The sequence below is a fragment of the Macrotis lagotis genome, chromosome 6 (genome assembly GCF_037893015.1).
Source record: "Macrotis lagotis isolate mMagLag1 chromosome 6, bilby.v1.9.chrom.fasta, whole genome shotgun sequence".
In the NCBI taxonomy this organism is placed as follows: Eukaryota; Metazoa; Chordata; class Mammalia; order Peramelemorphia; family Peramelidae; genus Macrotis; species Macrotis lagotis.
Window position 1 is genome coordinate 231,871,745 of NC_133663.1, and position 24,362 is coordinate 231,896,106.

Below are 24,362 nucleotides of genomic sequence, written 5' to 3' on the forward strand. Positions count from 1 at the left end.
CGGCCTAGCCCCTCGGCAGCCCCCCCCCCAGGCCTAGCCCCTCGGCAGCCCCCCCCCGGCCTAGCCCCTCGGCAGCCCCCCCCCCCCAGGCCTAGCCCCTCGGCAGCCCCCCCCCCCCAGGCCTAGCCCCTCGGCAGCCCCCCCCCCCCAGGCCTAGCCCCTCGGCAGTCCCCCCCCCCCAGGCCTAGCCCCTCGGCAGCCCCCCCCCGGCCTAGCCCCTCGGCAGCCCCCCCCCCCCCGGCCTAGCCCCTCGGCAGCCCCCCTAGGCCGGGCTTCTGTCTGCCTGCCCGCAGCGCCCACGGGTCGTGCTCGCCCCCGTCCCCTCCCCGTGGTCCTTACAGCGGACCACCTCCCATCCAGGCACCCGTTCGTGGTCCCCAGAAGCGGGAGGCTGTGTGGAATGAAAGCGACCCGTTAAGGAGGGGACACCCCCTTCGTTGGAGTAGCCTGGCACCCGGGCTCGGGTTCCGGAGCCCGCCCCGGACTCCCCTTGGTTTCCCTTGGTCAGTTCTCGCGGCCTCGCAGCGCCCCCAGGGTCTGGCGCCCCCCCCGGGCCGAGGGGCGGGCCCGGCCGGCGGCCAGCGGGCAGCGAGACCCGGCCCTGCACCTGTTCGGCGGCGGGGCAGCTGCGCGGCTGCCAGGGCAGCCCGAGGGGCGGCGGCGCGGCGCGGAGCAGCGGGGCTGGCCCGACCCGGGCGGAAGGGACTCAGCGCCCGCCCCCTGCTCCCCTCCCCTCCCCTCCCCGGCCCGCCTCCGCTCTTCCAGCTCGGCACGGGGAGAGGGTCCAGGCTGCAGCCCGCCCGGCTGCTCCGCGGGGCTGCTGCCTCCAAGGCGAGCCGCGCGGCCGGCAGCGGCGGGGCCCGCGCGCCCACGGAGCCGGCGCTGTCGGCGGGATGGCGGTGAACCCGGGCAGCCCCGGAGCGCGCTGAGGGTCGGCGGGGAGCGGCGGGGCGGCGCGGGCCGGGCCGGGGGCCCTGGCCGCGGGGGCAGGCATGGGAGACGCGGTGTTTGCCGAGAAGCCCCAGCTCCACTACGCGGTAAGCTGATGGCCCCCGGCACGGGCCGGGGAGCTGCGGGCGGAGGGGCCGCCCCGCGCCCGCGCCCGCGGGGCGTCTGCTGTCAGAGGGGCCGGGAAGGCGGTGGGTGCGGGCCCGGGCTGGGAGTCTCTGGGCGTGGAGGGGGCAGAGGTCCGGGCGAGTGGCGGGGCCGTGCGCTAGCACCTGTGGGCACTTATGCCGGCAGCCCCGCCGCCTCTCCCAGGCGCTGCGCCCCGGACGCCTCGGGAAGGGGCATCGCGGGCCAGACAGCCCCCAGGCACCGCTGGGAGAGCGCGGCTGTACTGAAGCCCCCCCCCCCCCCACTTCAGCGGGGTCAGCGCCCTAGCGAGGAGGTGGGGGGCCCTGCGCTGTCCTGCTGCTGCCTGGAGGCACCGGCACGGGGGGCCGGGCGCCGAGAGACGGGGCGCGCCTGGAGAAGCTAGCCGCTCCGGAGTGCCCTGTGCGCCCAGCCCAACGGGCTGATGCCGCCTTCCCCGACTCAGCCTGGACCAACCCATTCAGCCTTTTGGTCAAATATGTGGAAAAGACAAGTATAGATTTGGCGATCAGTCAGTTTTTTATAAAAATACTTTTTTAAATGACCCAGGATGTGAAATAGTGAACCGCAGAAGAAATGCTTCAGGGTATAGATAAGAACGTAGAGGTTCGGTTTATTTATTTCTTTTATGAGGGATGTGAGTTCCCTCTCCAAGGTTTAAAAATAAGCATTTTTTTTTCTCAATATAGCCTTGTCTGAAGCAAGCCTGTTCTATCTACAGGAGCTTGAAGACTGGGGACTTGGATACTCTATTATTTAGCATTACTGCTTTATGGCCCTGGATAGGTCACTTGCCTCCTCTATAAAGTGAGAGTGTTAGGGCGTTCCTTATCCCGAGGGTCTGTGGAAAGATTTCAGGGAGTACAAGAATTTGGGTTTTTATATATATATATATATATATTTTACAAACATTTCAATAAAATTGGTTTCTTTTATAATACTCTGTATTTTATTTTAACGTGTTTTAAAATGTTATTCTTAGAAGAGATTTCCCAGACTTTACTAATCTGAAAGAGGGATCCATGTCACAGAAAGAGGTTACTGAAAACCTGATCTAGTTGATCCAAAAGTTTTGGAGAGCCCCTAATATCCTGTGACTCAATCCAGGAATATGATAGAGAGTTTATGTTGGACTTTCAGATTTCCCTTTTTGACAGTCTGCTTTTCATTATGGGTTTAATGCTGGTCTAGATAAGTGCTTGACCTCTATTGTTTTGGAAGAAGAAAGAAAGTATTAGTGTGTGAGTACTAAGAAGTGTTGAGTCTTATTTTCTTTGCAAAATTCTTTCTTTGCAAGTTTATTTTAGTGTTACTGTTTCTTTTTAAGCAAGGGGTAATCTTTTAAAACTAAAACTAAAAAAGGATTAGGTTTTCTTTTATTTTTGCCAATTAGTAGTCTTGAAAAATAAACTAAGCACTCCCAGTTCAAAGATAGCCTAAAATGCAAAGCCTTTTTTTACTCCTACCCATATCTTCTTAGAACATAACCTCAGGTAATTTAATATTTTAGTTGTCAAGAATGAAAATAGCAGTAACTACATTATTTCTTTTTAGTGTAGATCAGGATGAACACAAGTAAGTGACCAGAGGAGGTTAAATATCAATGATATATCTTAGTTTACACATCTGCCCCCCCCCCCCCCACTATATCAAGACTTTGAAAGCAAGAGAGGAAATAAATAAGACTTTAGGGGAAAAAACTGGAATTTCTTTGAAGCTTTGACTGGGGGATGGCATAAGGGGACACACCAGAGAGTAGTAGACATTTACTGTTAACTCAGAGATTTAATTCATTATTCCTTCCCCCTTCCCCCCAATGTTCATCACTGGAATTCAGTCTAATCTATTAGGACCTGAAGGTATATCTTCGATGGTAGATTACAGCATTATTCTAATGCTGATTGCCTTACATTTATGTTTGAATATTACATACATTAATAAATTTAAGGATTTTAGAGTGAAGATTTCAGAGGGAAAATTCTATGGATCTACTTCAGTGTTGAAAGCATCAAAGTTTTACTGGAGACCTTAGGTCATTTGGTATGCATACTTTAGACAAAATAAAAGTATTCAGGTCTTTATCACAGATAAAATACTACTCAAAAGCATGAAGCATGACTGCTGTCTATCCATATTTGTAAAGTTCTGAATTACTTAATCTAATCTTGCTGCTCCATGTCTATTTTTTCTACTTCACATATTTCTAGAAGTTTGCTTTAGATTTTTACAAAAATATTCAACTTACTTATCTATACTTGGTTTTACAGAACTCCTAACTCTCTCAGAGCCTTGTGATCTGTCTCCTTGAAAAAAATTACCCTTACTATATCCTTATATAATATAAGACTCTCTACAAATATTTTCCTTATAGGCTGAAGTCATCTTTGCTTTCATATCTAAAATCTGGTTTTTTTTGGTATTATAGAAATAATCAGGTAAGAGAAAGCAGTTTTTGGAGTTGCCATCAACATCCTATTTTTTTCTCTTGTGTACATCACTTAAGTTACCTTGAACTAGAAACATAGATTGGCTTAAAATCTCATCCTATTTCATATAATACTTAGTAGTTTGTTATACAAATTGTTTTCACATCTGTAGTTTGTGATACAAATTGTTTTCACATCTATTTCCCTTTTATTCTATGACAACTCATACCTACCTCAATAAGCTATTTAACTGAAAGAACTTATTTTTTATTGATATTTTTATTTTATTTTTCCAATGACCCATTATTCAGGTTTTTTCAACTTTCATCCACATGCCATATACATATTTTTTTAACTTTTCCTAATTTCCTTCCTTCCCTTCCCTCAGCAGCAGTCAGGTAAATATCATGCATATACATGTGAGTTTAACATGCTTTAGTCATTTTTTGGTATGAGGAATTAAGATTAAGGGAGAAGAAAGAAAACCATAAGAAAGAAATATATGAGAAATTTAAAAAAAAATTAGTGTAGTGTTCATATTCTGTAGGGTTTTATGGGTTTTGTTTTGTTTTTCTTCTTCTAGATGCAGATAGAACTGTCCATAGCCAGTCTCCTAGGGTTGTCCTAGCTCTCTGAACTGCTGAGAAGCACAGCATCCATCAAGGTTGCTCAGCTCACAATGTTGTTGTTAATGTGTACAATGTTCTCTTGGTTCTTCTCCCTTCACTCAGCATCAGTTCCTGTCATTCCATACTCTCTAGAGTCCAACCATTCTTGGTTTCTTATAGAATAATAGTATTCTGTAACATTCATATACCATAACTTATTCAACCATTCCCCAATTGATGGGCACTCTCTCAATTTCCAGTTCTTTGCCACTAAAAAAAAAGTGCTGCTATGGAATATTTTGGAACATGTGTAACTTTTCCCATTTTTTATGAACTGAAGGAACTTTGTAATCAGATATAAACTTTATATAAATAGCATCTTTATTTTACAGATGAGGAAACAGTCTCCCAACACATATGTGACTAGTGTCAGAGACAGAATTGGTAGGAAGGGTGGGAGAAATGGAGGATAGAAGGAATATTTCGTGAAGTGCCTACTAGGTGTCAGACACTATTCCAAGTAATTCAATAGTATCAACTAACATTTATATAATGCCAACTGTGCACGCTAAGTGATTTATGATGTTTATCTTGTTTGATCCTCACAACAATCCTAGAATTACTGTTCCCATTTTTCAGATGAGAAAACTCAGGTGAATAGGATTTATGTGATTTTCCTAGAGTCACACAACTAGTAAGTACTTGAGAGCAGATTTGAATTCAGGTCTTCCATACTCCAGATGCAGAGTTTTATGCACTGAATCACCTAACTACCCCAGTTTTCTCTGATTTTCTCTGACTCGGGCAATATTTACTCTATTGATGCTCACATAAGGTAATATGAGCAAAATGTCTTAACCAAAAAAAGTGCACTTGAGTAGATAGGGAAGTGAATATTGTATGCAAATTAACTTCAAAGAGAAAGGAGTTGAAATAGAACCAGGGATTTTATGCCAAAGTATAAGGAATACATTTGATCCAAGAAAGAAAAATAATTTGAAAACCTTGTTAGAAAATAATTATCAACCGGTTCTAAATTCAAGGTGAGCTTTTCAAAAATTTGACTTGGTCCAGGCATGAAAAATGCATTTAATATTTCCATCTTTAATGAAGATTTTATTGATATTTCTATTTTTTCTAAATTATCACTTTGAATATCATTTAACAGACAAATAAACTCCATTTCAGATTGCAGAGACAGAAGATTCACAGTTTAATTCTAATGTAGTACTCTGTGCCCTTTTGAAGATAAAAGTTATTTTAGTTATCTTATATGAATCAAAGGACTAGTTCAGCTACTTGCTGAATGAAAGTTATCACATTTGCTATATCAAGGAGATACTGTACACAGTGAATTTGGTGTGTCATTTTGTACCCAAAACAATAATCCCAAATTTGCCTGCTGTCAGCAATTGGAGTCTTAGCTACACTGGCCAGAAAGAGATTCCTAGACTCCTAAAATACTATGGATGAAACTTTACATATGGTTGGAACTGGTATCAATAGAAGACTTTTTTCAATTTAATTCTAATGACATCTTCAAAATGCATATAGGCTACTAGTAAACGGAATTTTTACAATTCTTTTTTTTTATTACCTTCATGATTACTTAAGATTAATGAATTCAGTAAAAAAATAAGTGACCAAGTTAGGTCAAAAATATTACATTGGGTCTCCCTCTGTGGAATTAAGTAAGCTGCCTGATACCAACTCCCAGAATGATATCCTCTTGTTGAAAGAAAAAAGGGAGTTAATAAGGCAACAGACTCATTGGCCAATCTAACCTCTTAAACTTAGTATTTGATCTTTGTCTTTCTATCCCCAACACTTGAGAAAATCTAAGACTCCAGAATAACATTAGTTATCATTTATATGGCACTTTTTTTGGTAAGACATTTTACTCATCTTATTTGAGCATCAAAACATCCCTGCTAGGTAAATATTATTATTATCATGATCCCTGTTTTATAGGTGAGGACACTAAGAATAAGAGAAAAAGGGTAAAGTAACTCTCACAGGATCATTCAGCTACTGTCTAAGTCCGAGTTTGAACTCAAGACATCTAGTCTTTAAGTCTAGTACAATACCTTATGAACCACTATGGCTGTGTTGTAATAGAAGTAAGCATTTAAAAATGTTTGTTGATTGTTTGGTTGATTGATTTATCTTTAGTAAATTAGAATCTTTTGATACTTGGATGTCCTCCCATGTAAAATAAGGATAATCATCATCATCATATTTCCTCCTTTAGAAAGGTAAAGTGAGAGAAGTACTTTATAGACCTTCAAGCAAAAAAGGAGTCTATGAATTTGAACCAATAAATTAAAAATAAAACAAATCTTAAAAAGGGAAAATTATTTTAAAAAGCACTTAAAAGTGTAATCTATAATCTGTCATGTGGACCTAAGAATCTTTTTCAAATTTGTTTAAATAAAAAAACTTAAACAGTTTAAGTATTAGTCTCATCTACTGTCAGTTGAGTCTGATTCTTCATTTCATTTACTCCAAGAATACTATTGAGGGTTTACTATATTTGTGGCACTATGATTATCAGTAACTATTTGTGTAAGAGAATGTGAGTGAGGGCCGGCTAGGTGGCACAGTGGATAGAGCACTGGCCCTGGAGTCAAGAGTACCTGAGTTCAAATCCAGTCTCAGATACTTAATAATTACCTAGCTGTGTGGCCTTGGGCAAGCCATTTAACCCCATTTGCCTTGCAAAAGCCTTAAAGATATATATATATATATATATATATATATATATATATATATATATATATATATAGAGAGAGAGAGAGAGAGAGAGAGAGAGAGAGAGAGAGAGAGAGAGAGAGAGAGAGAGAGAGAAAACAAAAAAAAAGGGGCAAGTTACAAATCGTAACCTGGGTAAAATATTAAATTTTGAAGAAAGGCTGAAAACAGGAGGTATAGTATAAATTCTGAAGTTTTGTAAATTATTCTTCTCAATCTTAATATTGGAGTGGGACTGTGCCATTCTCAATTGAGAGAAGAAGAAACTTCAGCTCAGGTGAAATGGATTCGCCAGTGCTGAAAAGGAACTCATCTCAGAGATTACATTAAACTGGTCTCCAGATCTCTGCTTAGATTCTGACTCCCTCACAATATAAACAGTATATTACAAATCCTGATATCCTGCCAAGATCATGAAGCATATGCCTTATTTCATTTTAATACATGGAGTTTGTAGTGGAGCCTCACATTTAAAATCACTTCAGGAAACTCTTAGACTAATATTAGAGTATCGGCAACACTACTTTTGTTTTAAAATAAATCTGAGTGCTTTATGAATATTATTTCTTTCTACAATCCCCAAAAGCTAGGTCCAGATTATTTATTCTACTTTGACAAGAAGGTTAAGTGATTTCCCCTTTTTCAGATGTATCTCTGATAGAACCAAAGTTATGTTTCCAGAAAACAAAGAACTTCAGAGAACATCAGATTCCACCTCTGCATTTTACATATGAGAATAATAGAGTTTAGTAAGAGAAAATGACTTACCTGGGGTCACACAACTAATAATTGACAAAGCTGCAGACAGAACCTAGCAACCTAAGTGAGGTTTACTTCATAATGAGAACTAAACTTTCTTGAATGGGTTCATGGCCAAACTGATCCTTCAGATATGTTCTGAATCTCTTTTATCTTAAAATGTGTATGGAAAAAATCCATATTTTTCCATTTATATCAGCATTGGATAAATAAGTTTATTTTCTAATCAGTTTGTGCCAGACTGAATTCCTATCCAACTTATTTTTTCCAAAATATATCAATGTCTCTTTTATTTTTCAAGTAGCAAATAAAAAAAAGATTAATTTGTCCTTCCCACCACCCTTAAGCAAATGTCAACTCCTCCAAGCAAATCTGCCTATACTTATCTACAATTTCCATCTTAATCATGCCTTAAAATATATGTCTTTTTGCATTATGAGTTTGTCATCTCTTCATTAGAAGGTGAATGGCATGTTTTATCTCCATTTATAGACTGTTATTGTTTTGGTCAAAGTTCTAAATTCTTTCAAAGTTGTTTTTTCTGTTTTTGTATAAGCTGTTATAATGCTGTTATCATTGCATAAATTGTTCTCTTTATAATGCTTACTTAGCTTGAAGGCATCAGTTCATAGATATCTTTCCAGTTTCCTTTGAAATTGTTCATTTCATTATTTCCTATGGCACAATAATATTTAAAATTATTCATATAATACAATTTAGTTATTCTCCAGTAGGAAAAGAGGTACTTCATTTCTGTTTTCTGGCTCCTAGGAAGAGTTGCTAACACACACACACACACACACACACACACACACACACACACACACACACACATATATATGTATATGTATATGTATATATATATACTCAAGTATATACATATGTGTTTATATAATATGTATGTGTGCATATATGTGTATGTGTGTATATATACATATATATGTGTGTATATATATATATATATATATATATATATATATATATATATATGAAAGAACCCAGTCAATGAGTTTCTTTTTTGTTCCCAGATACTTGAGAGTATGTTCCTTGTGCAGGTAGAAGACTAGAATGTATGTCCTAGAGGATCTACTCTATATGTGTCAGAGTGATTTTGCAAAGATCATTGGGCTGGTGGCTCTCAAGTATAGTGTTGCTTGAGGGGAAAATTATGTAAAGTGTTAACCTATTTTCCTGTAGGCTTATAGAAACAGCATTTGAACCTGCATGAGTTGTTCACACTACTGTGTGCCCCAAATATGACACAGGATACTCACCACTCATACAACAATTTCCAGATTTTTGACTTCCTTAACTCCAACCTCACTTTTTTTTTCTGCTTCTGTTTCCCCAAATCCATATTTCTGACTATAACCTGGTAATCTGTTAACCTGGTAACGATTTTGTCCTATATACACTGGGTTACTCAAGCATAGTTCTTCACTACCAAAGGGCTAAAACTTTCCCCCTTAATTTTATTTATCCAGAATGTAAGGAAATAGACTGTTCAAAATAAGTTGATGTTCTAATTAATGTTATATGACTGAGGAAGATGAACAATTTTTTAAAAAAATGTATAATGTAAAATCCATCCATAATTCTAAATCTATTGAAAACAATTTGGTCTTAATAATTCAATAGAGAGTCTTAAACTTTTCATGATTTATCTATTTATAAATGGGTTATTCTCAGGGAGACATACTTATTGTACCTAAAGCAACTCAATTATCATTGCATTATATTGTTGATTTCAAAGGTGTAGGAGACTGAGTTTAATCTTTCCCAAATATATGACCTATTTGTGGACTAAATAACTAATAGCCTATTTACTTTTTTCTACTATTTTACTTGCCCATAAGAATAAGATGTAAACTTCTCTAGGTTTATGTAAAAACAAGTTTATTGTATCTTCTTAACTAAGGGTGGCCCTCTCAACTTATTACAGTTACTTGTTCAAAACTCCATAAATTGCTTTCCTTACTCATGCCTCTGAACATTTTTCAAAGTGAATTCTTTATGTTCTTCCTTTCTTTTTCTATGAAACCCATCTATTTCTCTGCCAGGTCATTACCCTTTATCTATTCTAAGGTTCAACTCATTTTAGCAGGAAACATTTCTAGAGAGTTATCAGACACCATTAAAACTCTAAATTACAGTTTACTTCAGCTTAGTCTGACAAATATAGAGGAAGTACTATAATTCCTTATTTATACTTTATTGTTTGAGAATGAAATGCTTTTATATGAAAGTTAATTTTCTAGGAAACTAAGACTTAAACATTCAAGTACCAAAACCTTAAAAAATAAAGGTGATCATTTCATAATATTTTCTTGCCATCCTAAACAATGCTTATAGAGCATAATTTAGACCCTTTTTTGATTATGTAACTCTTATTCTGGGGCAGCTGGGTGACAACTGGATAGAGTAAGGGAATGGAACTAGGCACACTCATCTTTATGAGTTCAAATCCAGCCTCAGACACTTACTAGCTCTGTGACCCTATGCAAGTCATTTTGCCCTGTTTACTTTAGTTTCTTCATCTTTCAGATGAGCCAAGAACACATTAAATCAGATCACAGTCAGACAAGACTAAGTTATAGAACAAAAAAAGGTCTTATACTGATCATCACTTTTCATATCATTGTAGAATATATTTATGTTCTTGTGGTAAAGAAATATAGTAAGCTTTTTTCTCTCTCTGAAATGATACAACATGGTATGTGCTTTTTAAAAAAATATGTCTATTTTAGTAGTTTTTCCTATTTCTTCCTTTAATGTTTGTCATTTTTGTTGTTGTTCATCTACCCACTTTTAATCCTTATAGTAAATAGTTAATTTATTGCATTAATCCTTCTATGATCTTGGAAAACAAAGAACCTCTCCCTTTATGATTGCATTTAAAATAAGAATAAGTGAGCTTTATTTGAGGGCACAAAGCATTGTTCTGTAAATAAACAACAGGTTTAGATTTTTAAATAGACAGATTTATTTTCACTTTACTTACTTGTTGGTAGTTATTTGCCCAAAAGGTAATAGAGGGCAGGCAAATGAAAGAGTAAAAGAAATGACAGTCTCTTTTCCCTTAATGTAAAAGCCTTCCTAAAATGTGTTTAAGGCATTTGTAATCATTTCTTGTCAATTAAGTATGAACCATTTTGGAACTTGTAAAGTCACAAAATGTTCAGGAATGCTGTATCACTGTAATCTGTTTGAGATGAGATGAGACCCAGAAAATTGGATCTATATGTGCTTGAAATTTTATTTGGTGTATGAGAAAGTGAAAAGCTGAAGTGACCAAGACTTAGGAGCAAATTTAGTGAATTTAAGAATTTGTTAAGGCATTTTAATTTTTGAGATTTCCTTTTTCTTGTCCTAAGCATTTTTTCAAACTGATTCTTCTAGATAGCCTTATACACATAGACACACATACACATGTATATATGTTTTATGTATGCACACTGTACTCCAAAAGCATGATTCTGCTGTGTCAAAAGTTATAAACTCTCACCATATATTATAGTGTTGTCTTTGAGTCTTCCTTATGGCTCAAAGATGCTATTGTAGTAAAACCTATACTATATACTGATAAATTATACCAAAAACAGTAGACTAATTTTTTAGTCCAAATATAGAAAGTCAATGCTAAGCATGCCTTGACTTCCATTTACTTAAAAGGCATCTCGGAGGAATTAGAGTGTAAATGTTAAAACAAAAAATAATCAACATTTTCTTCTCTTTGGATAATGAACACATTTTCTTATGTCTCTCTCTTTTTTCATTTTCTAAATTACAGTTAAGGTGCCAACCAAATAGGATTCCTAAAATAAAGTTTGGGGGTTGTAGTTTTGGGGAAAGTGTGTTTCAGGAGAATCAAAAGCAGTTACAGATCTACTTGATAAACTTTTTCCATATGATAAAATACCTCTTTTTAATGATTCCCCAACACACTTTTGCAGCTATGATATGTAGTAAAGATATTCTTAGCCTCTCCAAATAAATTAGAAAGAAATTATTTTAAAAATTCACCAATTTTTGGAGAACATTTATTCTATATGCCCTAGATTCCTTGTGCCACAATGGTTGTTACAGGACACAGGCATCATTCCTAGATATTGCTTTGGGCTCTCATTTGTCCAGGCCACTTTAAATAGACTGACAATGTAATAATAATCTAGTAACCGAATGGAATGTTTAGTTTGTTCAAAGAACTTGAACATGCTAACACATAGCATCATTTTTATAAATATTTACACACATGACTTCAAATAGTATTTTTTGTAGGATGATGTCACATTGTTAGTTAGGTCAGAATAAGGGTCACCATCCTGACTTTATCCCCAAGGGAGTCTACCCCCTAGGAATTCTGCTCACCAAGCCAAGAAGTAAGTAGTCTCTCAGTTTAAAACTAAGGATGAAGACTTTGGACCACTGTTGGGTCTCTTCAATCATATGCCAATTTGTAGGATCATCATGCTAAAATTTAGATTCAACCCTGTATGGTAACATTAAAATCAATGAATAACTTTGTTTTGATTGTGCTTATTTTTTTAAAAAATATTTATTTTTAACATTTCTTTTTTAAATTGAATTTCAAATTCTCTCCCTTCCTCTCTTACCCCTCCCCCAACCACTGAGAAGACAAGGAATATGGAATCAATTATATGGGTGAAATCATGTAAAACATCTTTCTATATTAGCTGTGCTACAAAAGAAACGCAAGAAAAATAAAGAATGTGAGAAAATTATACTTAAAATTATACTCAGAGTTCTCTCTCTCTGGAGGGAGATAGCATTTTTCATTATGGGTATTTTAAAATTGTATAAATTAGAGTAGCCAAGTCTTTCACAATTGATTATCTTTATAATCTTGCTGTTGTTGTATAAGTGATGTCCTAATTCTTTTTCCTTCACTTTGCATCAGTTCATTTAATTTTTCCCAGGTTTTTCTGAAATTGTTCTTTCCCCTCCTCCTTCATTATTTCTTATAGCACAATAGATTTTCCTTATAGTCATGTATGTCAGCTTGTTTAGCCATTTTCTAGTTGATGGGCATCCCCTTAACTTCCAATTCTTTGTCAACACCAAAAGAACTGCTATGATAATTTTTGTACATATAAGAACTTTTTCCTTTTTCTTTGATCTTTTTGGGGATAAAAATCTAGTAGGGATAATGATGACTCAAAGGGTATGCACAATTTGATGGCACTTTGGGTATATTACCTCGGATGGTTGAAACAGTTAACTACTCCATCCATAATGCATTGATGTCCCAATTTTTTACATATCTTCCAGCATTTATAATTTTCCTTTTCTGTTAAGTTAGGTAATGTTATAGGTATGAGATGGAACTTCAAAATTGTTTTAATTTGTATTTCTCAAATCATAAGTGATTTAGAGAACTTTTTCATATAACTATTTAGAGCTCTGATTTCTTCTGAAAACTGCCTGTTTATGTCTTTGACATTTATCAATTGAGGAATGACTTATTTTTATAATTTTGACTCAGTTCTGATATTATTTGTTGTTCATTGGCAAGAATATGAAGCACTCCCAAATTCCTAAGAATCCCAGTCCCCAGAATTATTTGTTCTCTTTTTCCTATACTTACAGGCTAAGTTGTGCATATTCTAAAGTAAAATTTGGACATTGCATTTGGTTTTTCAGTTTAAAATGTGTTGGTAGTTTTGTTACTCATAAGGTCCTAGACTAAAAGATTGTTGAGAGCTATAGATCCTATTAGCTATATTTTATTGCTCCCCCTTTGCCCCATGTTATGCTTTGTATTTAATAATAATGATACCTAGAATTGATAGTTTACAAAATGAAGTTTAAAAATATTATTTAACTTTATTCTCATAAGAAATCATGGAGGGAGGTTCCAATGAGGTTAACTGAGGCAGATGGAAGTTTTCTTGAAGAGAAACTTGCTGAAGATCACAAATCTTCAGCTGTTTGATGCTTGAGTTCAAGTCTTCCTGACTCCATCTCTAGAGCTCCATCTGCTATGCCATTTATCTGCCTGGCTATATAAATTAAATGTTCATTACTGTTGGTGAATGTAGTCATACTGTAACTGTGGAATGTGTAATCTTTTAAAAACTATGTTGATTTCATATCAGGAAGTTTTCTTGAGATTTAGGGAAAATACAAACAAAAAACATCTTCCCAGATTATGTGCCAATAATTCTAATTATGACCTTTTATATGTGTGTCAAGTTGACATCAATGATGTACTCCCTCTTTCTTATTCAATGAAAAAATTATTTGGGTTCGTTTTGAGACCACAAGAATTCAGAAACACTTCTGCCTTTAATATGTAACAAAATCCTCAGTATAAGAAGTACAAATCTAGTCAAAATAAACTAGAATTTAGGATTTAGTCTGGAGACCTGGCCTTGGAGTCAGGAATACCTAGGTTCAAACATCGCCTCTGATGTACTGCATACTAACTGTCTGATTCAAAATCACTTAACCTCTCAGTGCTTCAGGCAATTATCTAAAATTGAAAGTGTCAAAAAAGTGGCAAATCTGCATAGGTAGAGGGAGTATTTGCAAAAGTAATTCCTACATGGATGAAATCATAATCCAAGGTTAAATTAAATATAGATTTTTTTTAAATTTCTTTAAAGCAAACTGAGAAAGAAAGAATTGGCTCCAGCCATTTGTCTAATTAGTGGATAAAAGGGCTAAGTAACTTTTAATCTTACAAATTTATTCATTCACAACTGTTTTCGTTTGGCTACCTTATATCTTCATGACAAGATGAAGAAGGGTTTTTTTTCATGGTTATGAGTTTATAGTGATAGCATCTATTAATTCTTTTGTCAGATAAAATATTTTAACCTGGAAAGGTCTGTGGCAAGGTAAGAAAACTAGAGGCTGTAATGCTATTTTTTTCAATTCATAATTATCCTCATATTAAGCCTAATTCAGGTGAAGGAATTCAACACATATGCAGCAAATTCAGTCAGATTTATCTCTTGTGTAAAGGACAGTATATGAGGCTTCTGAAACAGAACCATTTTGCATATGGTGTCAAAAAGGTTCAATAACTGCATAATTTCATGTTCAATTATGAATTGCATTGATCTTCTGTCTCTCTGTGCTTTCTCACTTTCTGACCTAATTAATTCTATTGGAACAATTGTCATCTCTGTACAAATAACTCCTAGATTTATAGCGTTAGCCCTCTCTCTAGAAATCTACTCCTGCTTTACCAGCTTCCTAACTATTTATCATTTTGGATCATATATCCCACAGGCACCTCAAACGCAAAAAGAGAACTCATTAACTTTCTCCTTAAACTCATTTTTTTAAACTTCCCTATTACTGTCGATAATGTTACCATCTTCCCAGTCCCTGAGGCATATAACATATGCACACATATATGCCTTGGTGTCATTTTCAACTCATCACTCACACTGAGTGTGATACCACATAACCAATATTTTCTCATGTCTTCTCATTTTTACCTTCATAACTTCATCTTTACATTTCTCCTTCTCTCCATTCTCATAGTCAGCACTCTGGTGCCAGTCATGATTTTGCCATGCTATTGCAATAGCATTCTTTTTTGCAGTCAGTTCTCCTTCTGGCAAATTCATTTTCTTAAATAAAAAGAAATATGACCCTATCTCCTACCCCACAATAAATTCTAATAGTCTCCTATTGGCTATTCTTCACATGTCACATTCCGTCTATCATCTCTGTACATTTGTACTGCTTTGCCTCTTGGAATTCTTAATTTCTTTCAAAATTCTGTTCAAAATACCACTTTCTATGTGAAGCTTTTCCTGATTCCTTCACCTCCTTAGTACCCTCCTTTGCAAACTACTATTCAATCATTTAGTCAACAAGCATTTATTAAATTCACCTGTGCACCTGGTGCAGCATTAACCTTGTGTTACATATACATACATATATACATATGTGTATGTGTGTATATACATATACACACATATGTACGTATGTATATATGTATAAAAAATTATGGTCCTTACTCTCAAGGATGTAACATTCTAATAGGAGAGTTAACATGCAAATAACTATGTATATAAAAGATATTTAAGTTTAAATGGAGTATAAGTACAGAGAGTAGGCTACACTGGTAAGGACAGAAAAAAGCTTCTAACAACAGATGGAATTTAAGCTGAGTCTTGAGGAAGACAGAGAAACCAGAAGTCAGAGCTGAGGAGAAAGAATTGCATGCAGAGGAGGTAGGTAGTCAGTGAAAATAGGTGGTTGGGATAGGAATTCTATGTGAGGAACAATAGGAAGACCAGTGTAGCTGCACCATAGAAGTTATGGATAGAGTAAAATGTAAGAATGGAAAGTAGGAAGAGATCAGTTTTGAAGGGCTTTAAATGACAAATGGAAATATTGATTCTGGAGTTAATAGGGATTTCCTGGAGTTTGCTGAGCTTGGAGTCAACATGATCAGACCTGCTTTTTTAGGAAAAATTTCTTTGGTAGCTGAGTGGGAGAATGGATTGGAGTTAAAGATAAGAATTCTCCCAATTATGAGGCTATTACAATAGCCTAGCTCTAATATGGAGGGTCATTCTATGGTGACAGCTATTTGAGTAAACGAAGGGAACGTGTGTGTGTGTGTGTGTGTGTGTGTGTGTGTGTGTGTGTACATATATATCATGTTCACTTATTTTAATAACATTTAATTTTTTCCAAACTATAAATCAAAAAATTTTTTAGAGTTTTCAGTTCCAAATTTTATCCCAGTCTCCTTCTCTCCCCTCCCCACCAAATATGATAAGCAATTCAATATAGGTTATGTGTGTGTAATCATGTAAAACATTTCCAGATGACTCATTTTGTACAAGAATATTAGAACAAGAAGGAAGGAAGGGAGGGAGGAAGGGAAGGGAAGGGAGAGGAGAGGGAAAGGAAGGGAAAGGAAAGGAAGGGAAGGAAAAAGGAAAAGAGAGAGGAAAGGGAAAACAGCATATTTCTGTCTATATTCAGATAGTATCAGGTCTTTCTCTGGAGGCAGATAGTATGCTTCATCATGATTCCATTGGGATTATTTTGGATCATTATCATAGTCATATATAACATATGCACACATATATGGCTATTCAGGGGGTACACTGGAACTAGCTTGAGAAAGCCATTTGTTAGATTTTCAGTGTGAACATTTACATCTCTGGAATCAGCAAATGCTACAAATCAGAGCCCGATTTATTGTTTTGTTGACTAGATTTTAAAGTGATGTGGAGAAAGCATTAATAATGAAGGTTAAATTTAAAAGTATGCTATTCTTTTCATTTTGAGAACCTGTTCGTTAAATATTTACCAGCATGCTCTTTATATGTTTATCTCTACACTTCTCCTATATATATATTCTTTGAGGGCAGGCATTATTTCACTTAATTTTGCTTTTACGTCCCCACTTTTTAACAGAGTTTTTGTTGTTGCTCACTCATTTCAGTCATATTCTACTCTTCATTAACCCATTTGGAGTTTTCTTGTCTAAGGTACTAGAGTGGTTTTTGCCATTTCCTTACAATCATCCTTGTTTCATTAATCTGCCATCTGAATAGGGGCAAATTAGTTTAACTGAAATTCCATGTCATCCCCTTCCTTCACACAATTTTTACAACTCTACTGATATTTCATCCCAGCAAAATCATGAAAAATGGGAAGTGAAGCAATCAGTGGATGGGTGACCTGACAACATCAGAAACCCCAAATATTTCTTGATAAATGTATTCACAAAAAGACCAGTCTGCCTGATGATATTTTTAGCTAAGTGTGGGGGGCTATTTTTGTAGTTCTGAATGTTGGGTTTTTGCCAGGAATGGGTCTTTTGTGGAACCACTTAAGGTTTGCATACATTGTGCCACTGCTCAGAATGCTCTCCAAAATGGATGCTCTCGGCTAGAGAACCCCTATTTCAGAAACAATAGAAGAATGAAGCTTTTAGTAGCCTAGAGAAGTTGGTCAAACTAGAAACTTTTTCCCACTCATGGTTTTCTACATATTAAATTATTAATGAACAGAAAAATAATATAAATAAAGACTGAATTTATTGGGGGACAAAAAATATACAGCAAAGGTGCCCAGATTATATCATAGACAAAGTAAATCTAATTATTATGTAAACCTTGCATACCTTTTCTATTCATTAGACCTAAAGGGAGTGCCAGTTCATAAAATTCTCTTGGAAGAAAACCCTGAACTTTATCAAGATTCATTGGTTCAAAAGAAAAAAAAAAGCTGTTTTTATTAGTGATGACTGTGGTATAAAACCTTATCACTGAGAAACAGTTAGAAAGACTTCCTGCATTTACTTAACACCAAGCTTAGTATTGAGAACTAGAGTGATGATGAGAACTGGAGTGATGATTCTATGTGAGCAAGTACAGTCCATCCTTTTTTGGCTATTTTAATTATCCCATGGCATTTTAATGTGAATTATGTTTTGACTTTTTGAAAGGTACTTTCATACTTCCTGTATAGTTAGCTAATAATAATAACAACAACCAGGATTTATATAGGGCTTTTGTATAGAGCTTTACAAATACTATCTCACTTTTTTCCTCATAACCACCCAGGGAGGTAGGTTTTTATTCTCATTTTACAAGTGAGGAAACTGAGGTAAGTAGAAGTTAACTGTTATCCCAGATCACACATCTGGGAGGTGTCTGAGGCAGGATTCAAACTGTTTTTCCTAAGTTCAACTTTAAAGATTATAATGTTATGAAGAAAGTTTTACAGGTCATTCCCTAAATTTTTTGGGGGTTTTGCATGGCAAATGAGGTTAAGTGACTTGCCCAAGGTCACACCGCTAGGTAATTATTAAGTGTCTGAGGCCGGATTTGAACTCAGGTACTCCTGACTCCAGGGCTGGTACTCTATCCACTGCCACCTAGCCACCCCCATTCCCTATCTTTTAAGTAAGCTGTTAAGTAGTGTTTTTTTTTTTAAATTTGAACCCCTTAGGCCATCTTGGCTCCAAAACTAGTTTTTGTTTTAATATGTCACACAATTTCTCTTACAAGCTGTCATTCTTTGTTCACAATGGAAGTGCCCAAATTAATTTCAGTAGCCCTCAGATTCAGTAGAATCTTCCCTTTGGATAAAGTCCATGAAATGAAGAATGTATATGCATAGACCAGGTACATTGAAAGAGCAAAGAGACTCATTCCATAAATGACATAATCATCTCTTTATAGTTACATCATGTGGCTATATATAAGCATTACATGATATAAGTATGTGCATATTTGTATATACATAGATACACATACATATATACATATACATCTATATGTTTGTGTATATTTATATATTATATATATATATATATATATATATGTTTCTATGCATAGTGGTATAAGTAGAAAGCTGGTTTTTAGAGTCAAAGCTCATGGCCTTCCATTAACATTTACTAGCTGTATTACTCTAGGTAAGTTGCTTAACCCTGAGTAATCCTATGTGATCCTAGATAAGTCACTTAACTTGATGTCCTTTGACCTAGGCAACTATCTAAGGTACAGAGAAGATGCTGACTTACTTTGGTAAAAGGAAATTTCTTCATGTGGGTATATGCTATATTAATGAAATCACTGGTTCAGTCTTTATTTTTTATACATAATATACATACTCAAAATTCTTCAAAACCTAGGTAGGCCCTTCTTACCTTTCCAGTCATCATAGATGTTGTTCTTTAGTCTAGCCAACCTTAACATCAAGCAGCTAGATGGCATGGTATATAGACTTCTTGACCTAGAGAGTCTTCCTGACTCATCTTACTGAATTAAAATCTGCCTCAAACTCTAGTCTCAAACACTTACTCAAAAACTTACAAGTTTCAAACACTTAATAGCAATGTGACCCAGGCAAGTAACTTGGCCCTATTTACTTCAGTTTCCTTATCTGTAAAATGATTTGGAGAAGGAAATGACAAAGCACTCCAGTATCTTTGCCAAGAAAATCCTAAATAGCATCATAGAGAATTAGATATGACTAAACAACAACATCGTAGACTACTTGCTATTCCTCACACCTAATTCTCCGCTTCTTTTTCTGACATACATTTTCCTTAATTATATCCTTTGAGTTACTTCTTAGACGTAGTAGCATGTAGTAATTTGTTGCAGTCTACTCACACCACCAGGCCCTTTAGGTGACTAAATTTTAATTCTTTGAAGACTATAGAATAATATTCTCATACATATTGCACAACTGCAAGGATATTTATGTTTAATTAAAATGAACCTTTGTTTAGGAAGAAGTTTGATGTCAAAATCACTGCACCCATTTTCTAATCTTTCAATATTAGAACTTTATTTAAATAGGTAGATTTGGAGTTGTCTCAATTGCACATATCACATTTTAAAAATGTTAGTATTGATTTTAATCTTTGCTCAGGTAAAAGTTAGATTGTCTTCTCAGAGTTCATTCAGAAAGATGTCTACACTGATAACTAGACATTTCCTTTCTCTTAGACTATAATAGATTCCATTTTTGACAATGATTTTCAATACTCTCCAGATCTAGTACCTCTGTTTTCCCTCTTGAGGACAAGTGTTTATGATTCTTGTGTGAAGCTTTTATATAGTTTTTGTTTTTTACTCAGTAACCTAACTCCAGCAGTAGTCTCACTAATCTCAAAACCATGTCTATCCTAGCAATACTGTATTGAGGTTGGTCATGTAGAAACATAAAAAGACGATCCCTTCAATTTATAAATTCAGAAAATGAGGCTTAGAAAGGCTAAGTGAGGGGGTGGCTAGGTGTCTCAGTGGATAAAACCCTGGCCCTGGAGTCAGGAGTACCTGGGTTCAAATCTGGTCTCAGACACTTAATAATTACCTAGTTGTGTGGCCTTAGGCAAGCCACTTAACTCCATTTGCCTTGCAAAAACCTAAAAAAAAAAGGCTAAGTGATCTGCCCAGCATCAGAGTCTGAAAAATCTTGACTCCTGTCAATTGCTCCTTTTACTAAACCTTTACTGATTAGGCTGAATGAAATTTCACATGAGTTACCATAATCTTTTCCTAATTTCTTAGACCTAAGATCTGCACTTGTACTAAAACTATGGGGATTTAAAAAAGACCCATACCTCTGAAACATTTCTTATCTGTCCATACATTTGAAATTAAAAAAAAAATCCAGGCATTTCTCTAATGACATTTTTATTCCATTTCATAGAATAGAAAGCTTTGTAAACCTAGATTCAGTTTTAAAAACTAAGTGGAAATTAAAGATACATTGACTCAGTTGGAGAGGAAATTTTCATGCCAGAGGCTATGTCTATGCTGCCTAAAGTAGAATGGATATTTGACAAATCACCTGGCTAATTTTATCAGTGCAGATGGCCAAACTAGATAACGTAAGTACCCATCTTCAGATCTAGCCAAGTAACTCCTTAGAAAACTGAGTTATCTGCTTTGGCTGTGGCTATCCATAGACCTAATGGTAACTGAAAGAGTGCAGATTTCCATTTTGCTATGTAAAGATACTTTCTAAACTGAGCCACAGATCATAATGTGGAGGCAGGGATGGTACTTACAAAATCTAAGGGGAGGTTTGTTAATAGGTTCAGTCAACTTGTGCCCGAAAGTCAATGTGGTATTTGTAGTGCTTTGAATCTTCTTTCTGGTCCCAGTTACACAGCTGTATGTTAACAACTAAATGACTTCATCTCACTGAGCCTCAGTTGCTTCATGTGTAAATTAATGATAATATTTGTCCTACTCATCTAACAGGGTGGTCTTGAGGAAAGTGCTTTGTAAATCATAAACTAAATGTTATGTAAATGAAAATCTGCCCAATGCTTGTATCAAGTCACTCTTCCATGGATTTTTCTTGAAACCAAAATAACACACCTCAGAAGTGTGCTATGATCATCCATTCTTCCTTGGACAACAGTGCATCTCTTTAAATTAATGCAACCATATACTAAAAGAGATTATTTTTCAGAGGATAGCCTATTTTATATATGGTAACTTTCAAAGCACTATTATTCGCACAGAGTCTAACAAATTCAGGAGCTGAACATTTGGCACTTATTAGTTGGTCCCAAGTGTTGGCTGTTACAGGTTTTTCACTTTAGTGCCATACAATATGACCTCAAATACTCCTACATTGGAAAGAATTTAAAGTCTTAAGGGAATGTCTGTAGAAAAACCACCTTTTGACCTACAGACCCCTCTATATGTACTGCTAATAGCATATTGAAAGAAATTACAGAGTATTTCACACATTCTTCGTACATCCCTTGTTTTGCCAAGGGATGTGGTCAGACTTCTGGACCTGCCCAAAATTCTATAATGCTTGTTACCCCCACTGTTTTTTTTGGCAAACTCTTCTACATTCCTGTGACTCTTCCAAAGAAGAAGCCTTAATTTCATTCCTTCTACAGTAGGATTTCAGATTATTCCTCATTCCTTCAGGAGGACAGATGTCTTGCTTCACATTTATTAAGTCTCTTGGGGCAAAAATTACCTTAATATATCTTCTAATAAGAATTTGTATGTATGTATATATAATGTGTCTCAATTTTTATTTGTATTTTATCTATCAGGAAGATTTTTTCCTTAAAGTTGAGGTTAAAAGAGTAACACAGGGTGACTTTTTTCCTTCCCCAATGAAATGCTCAGGGACTTAGCCACTTTCATTAATATTGAAGAAGCTCCATAGTATCCCTGAACTGAGAACCAAAACTGTATACCTAAGGGTGTGTTATCCTGATCAAACAGGAGGAAATTCTACTTTAAAGTAGAAATTGGGTCAGCACTACAGTAAGAGTCACAACCTAAAAGCTTAATTTTTTTAAAAAAAGTTGTAAGGTTTATGTGAATTTTTTAAATTTGGTCACACAACCTGAATTCCCTACAATCTGTGCCCTTTCTTTTTTCATGATTAAGTTAGCACTACAGGACAGTTATCTAGGTCTGGTATAATAGGAGAACACACCCAAGAGTTATACATTATTTGATTACACATTACATAGAAAATTACAAGCATAGGGAGATACTTTATTTTACATTTGCCACTTTCTTGTGTGTGTGTGTGTGTGTGTGTGTGTGTGTGTGTGTGAGAGAGAGAGAGAGAGAGAGAGAGAGAGAGAGAGAGAGAGAGAGAGAGAGAGAGAGAGAGAGAGGAGACTGACAGACAGAGAGGAGGGAGAAGGAGAGAGTTGCCTGCAATGAGGAAAAACAAATTTGAAGACTCATTTCTCTTAAGAACTAATGAATCAGGAGAGGTATCATCATTTTTGTGGAAATTTTGTTCTAACTGCTGCTTTCAGAAGAAAAAGAGCTTTTGTATATTCTAGGATGGGAAAGTGAGCTTTCTGCTGATTCTCCTCTCTTAATTAAATGAAAACCCCTCAGTTTATGTCTAGCCCCAGAGGTGACAGATGTGTAATTATCCTGGCAAAGGGTTTTTCTTTTTTTAAGTCAAAAAGTGGTTGGATTGATGGGAGTAATCTAGTTTCTAGTAGCACTTTAAAATAAGTTTAATTCCTGGAAGATTTTAAGGTGACCCCTTCAAAAACTTCAGAACAGGAAGTCATTTGAGAAGTGTTCTTTGCTTAATTCAATATGCAAAGCTTGGTGGAAACCAAGCATCTTGGGGATTTTTAAGTCAATTAAGTTGCTCCATACTTACTTTAAGTAGCTTGGCCAGTGTTCACTTTTGATCACTTTGGGGAGGTGGTGTTGGGTGGAGTTAAGATCTAGTGTTATATTTGAGAAATGCTATTGTGATGTTTCATGGTTGATTTTAAGAATTTAAAAAAATTAATAATTAAAATTTTTAAATTGTAGAAAGGAAGCAAAATTAAGATTAAGAGGTTTTTCTATAACCATTAACTTGTTTGTTATTATATGGGAAGTAAAACAACCTTACAGAAATTAATTTCCTAGTGTAGATAAAGAACTGAGCAAAGAAAAGCATATTGAAGAAGAATGCAAGGATGACAAAAATATTGTTAGTCCAAGTTTTCTGATAACTTCATTATAGCAGAATTCATTCTTAATTTCACTAAACTCTAGTGGCTACAAGCTGCTTTGTTTGGTATTCAAAGACTTTCATAATAGCCTCCTTCTACCTTTTCATTCTTCTTACATGTTACTCCCCCACACATACTCTTCAGATCTAGGGACACTGGCCTCCTGTATGTTCCACATACGAGACACTCCATCTCTGAGCTTCTGGAATTTTCTCTGATTGTATCCCAAGATTGCAATGCTCTCTCTCCTCATTTTTGCTTCCCACTTTCCATTAAATCCCTCCTAAAATGTCATCTTCCACAGAAAGCCTCTCCCAATCTCTCTCAATTTTAGTCTCTTCCCTTTTTTTATTAATTTCCATTTATCCTGCATATTGGGGCAGCTTGGGGGGCACAGGGGATAGAGAACTGACCTTGGAGTGAGAACAGGAACTTGAATCCAACCTCAGGCACTTGGCACTTACTAGCTGTGTGACCTTGGATAAATTATTTAACCCTGATTGTCTCACATCCAGGACCATCTCCAGTCATCCTGATTCATATCTAGCCACTAGACTCAAATGACTCTGGAGGAAAAAGTGACACTGGTAACTTCTTAGCACAGCCTCCCTCACTCATATCCAATTCATGTGCTTGTCATGGCATCACCTCCCTGTTGTTGTGGGCTTGTTTGAAAATGAAGGACAAACATTAGCTTATTTCTAAATATTTTTGTTTGATTATTTTCTCCCCCATTAGATTGTGAAC

The 24,362-nt window shown here is 36.6% G+C and overlaps 1 protein-coding gene across 2 annotated transcripts in view; it reads left to right on the top strand.

Annotated features, from left to right (window-relative positions):
• Positions 1-966: 966 nt before the first annotated feature.
• ARHGAP6 (Rho GTPase activating protein 6) overlaps positions 967-24,362 on the top strand; it is a 348,047-nt gene continuing 324,651 nt past the window's right edge. The window contains exon 1 of one of the 2 annotated variants that reach the window (XM_074192457.1): positions 967-1,037. In XM_074192457.1, coding sequence (XP_074048558.1) covers positions 993-1,037 — 45 coding nt within the window. In that variant the 5' untranslated portion in view covers positions 967-992. The remainder of the gene's footprint in view (positions 1,038-24,362) is intronic. The other variant, XM_074192459.1, reaches the window with a different exon arrangement.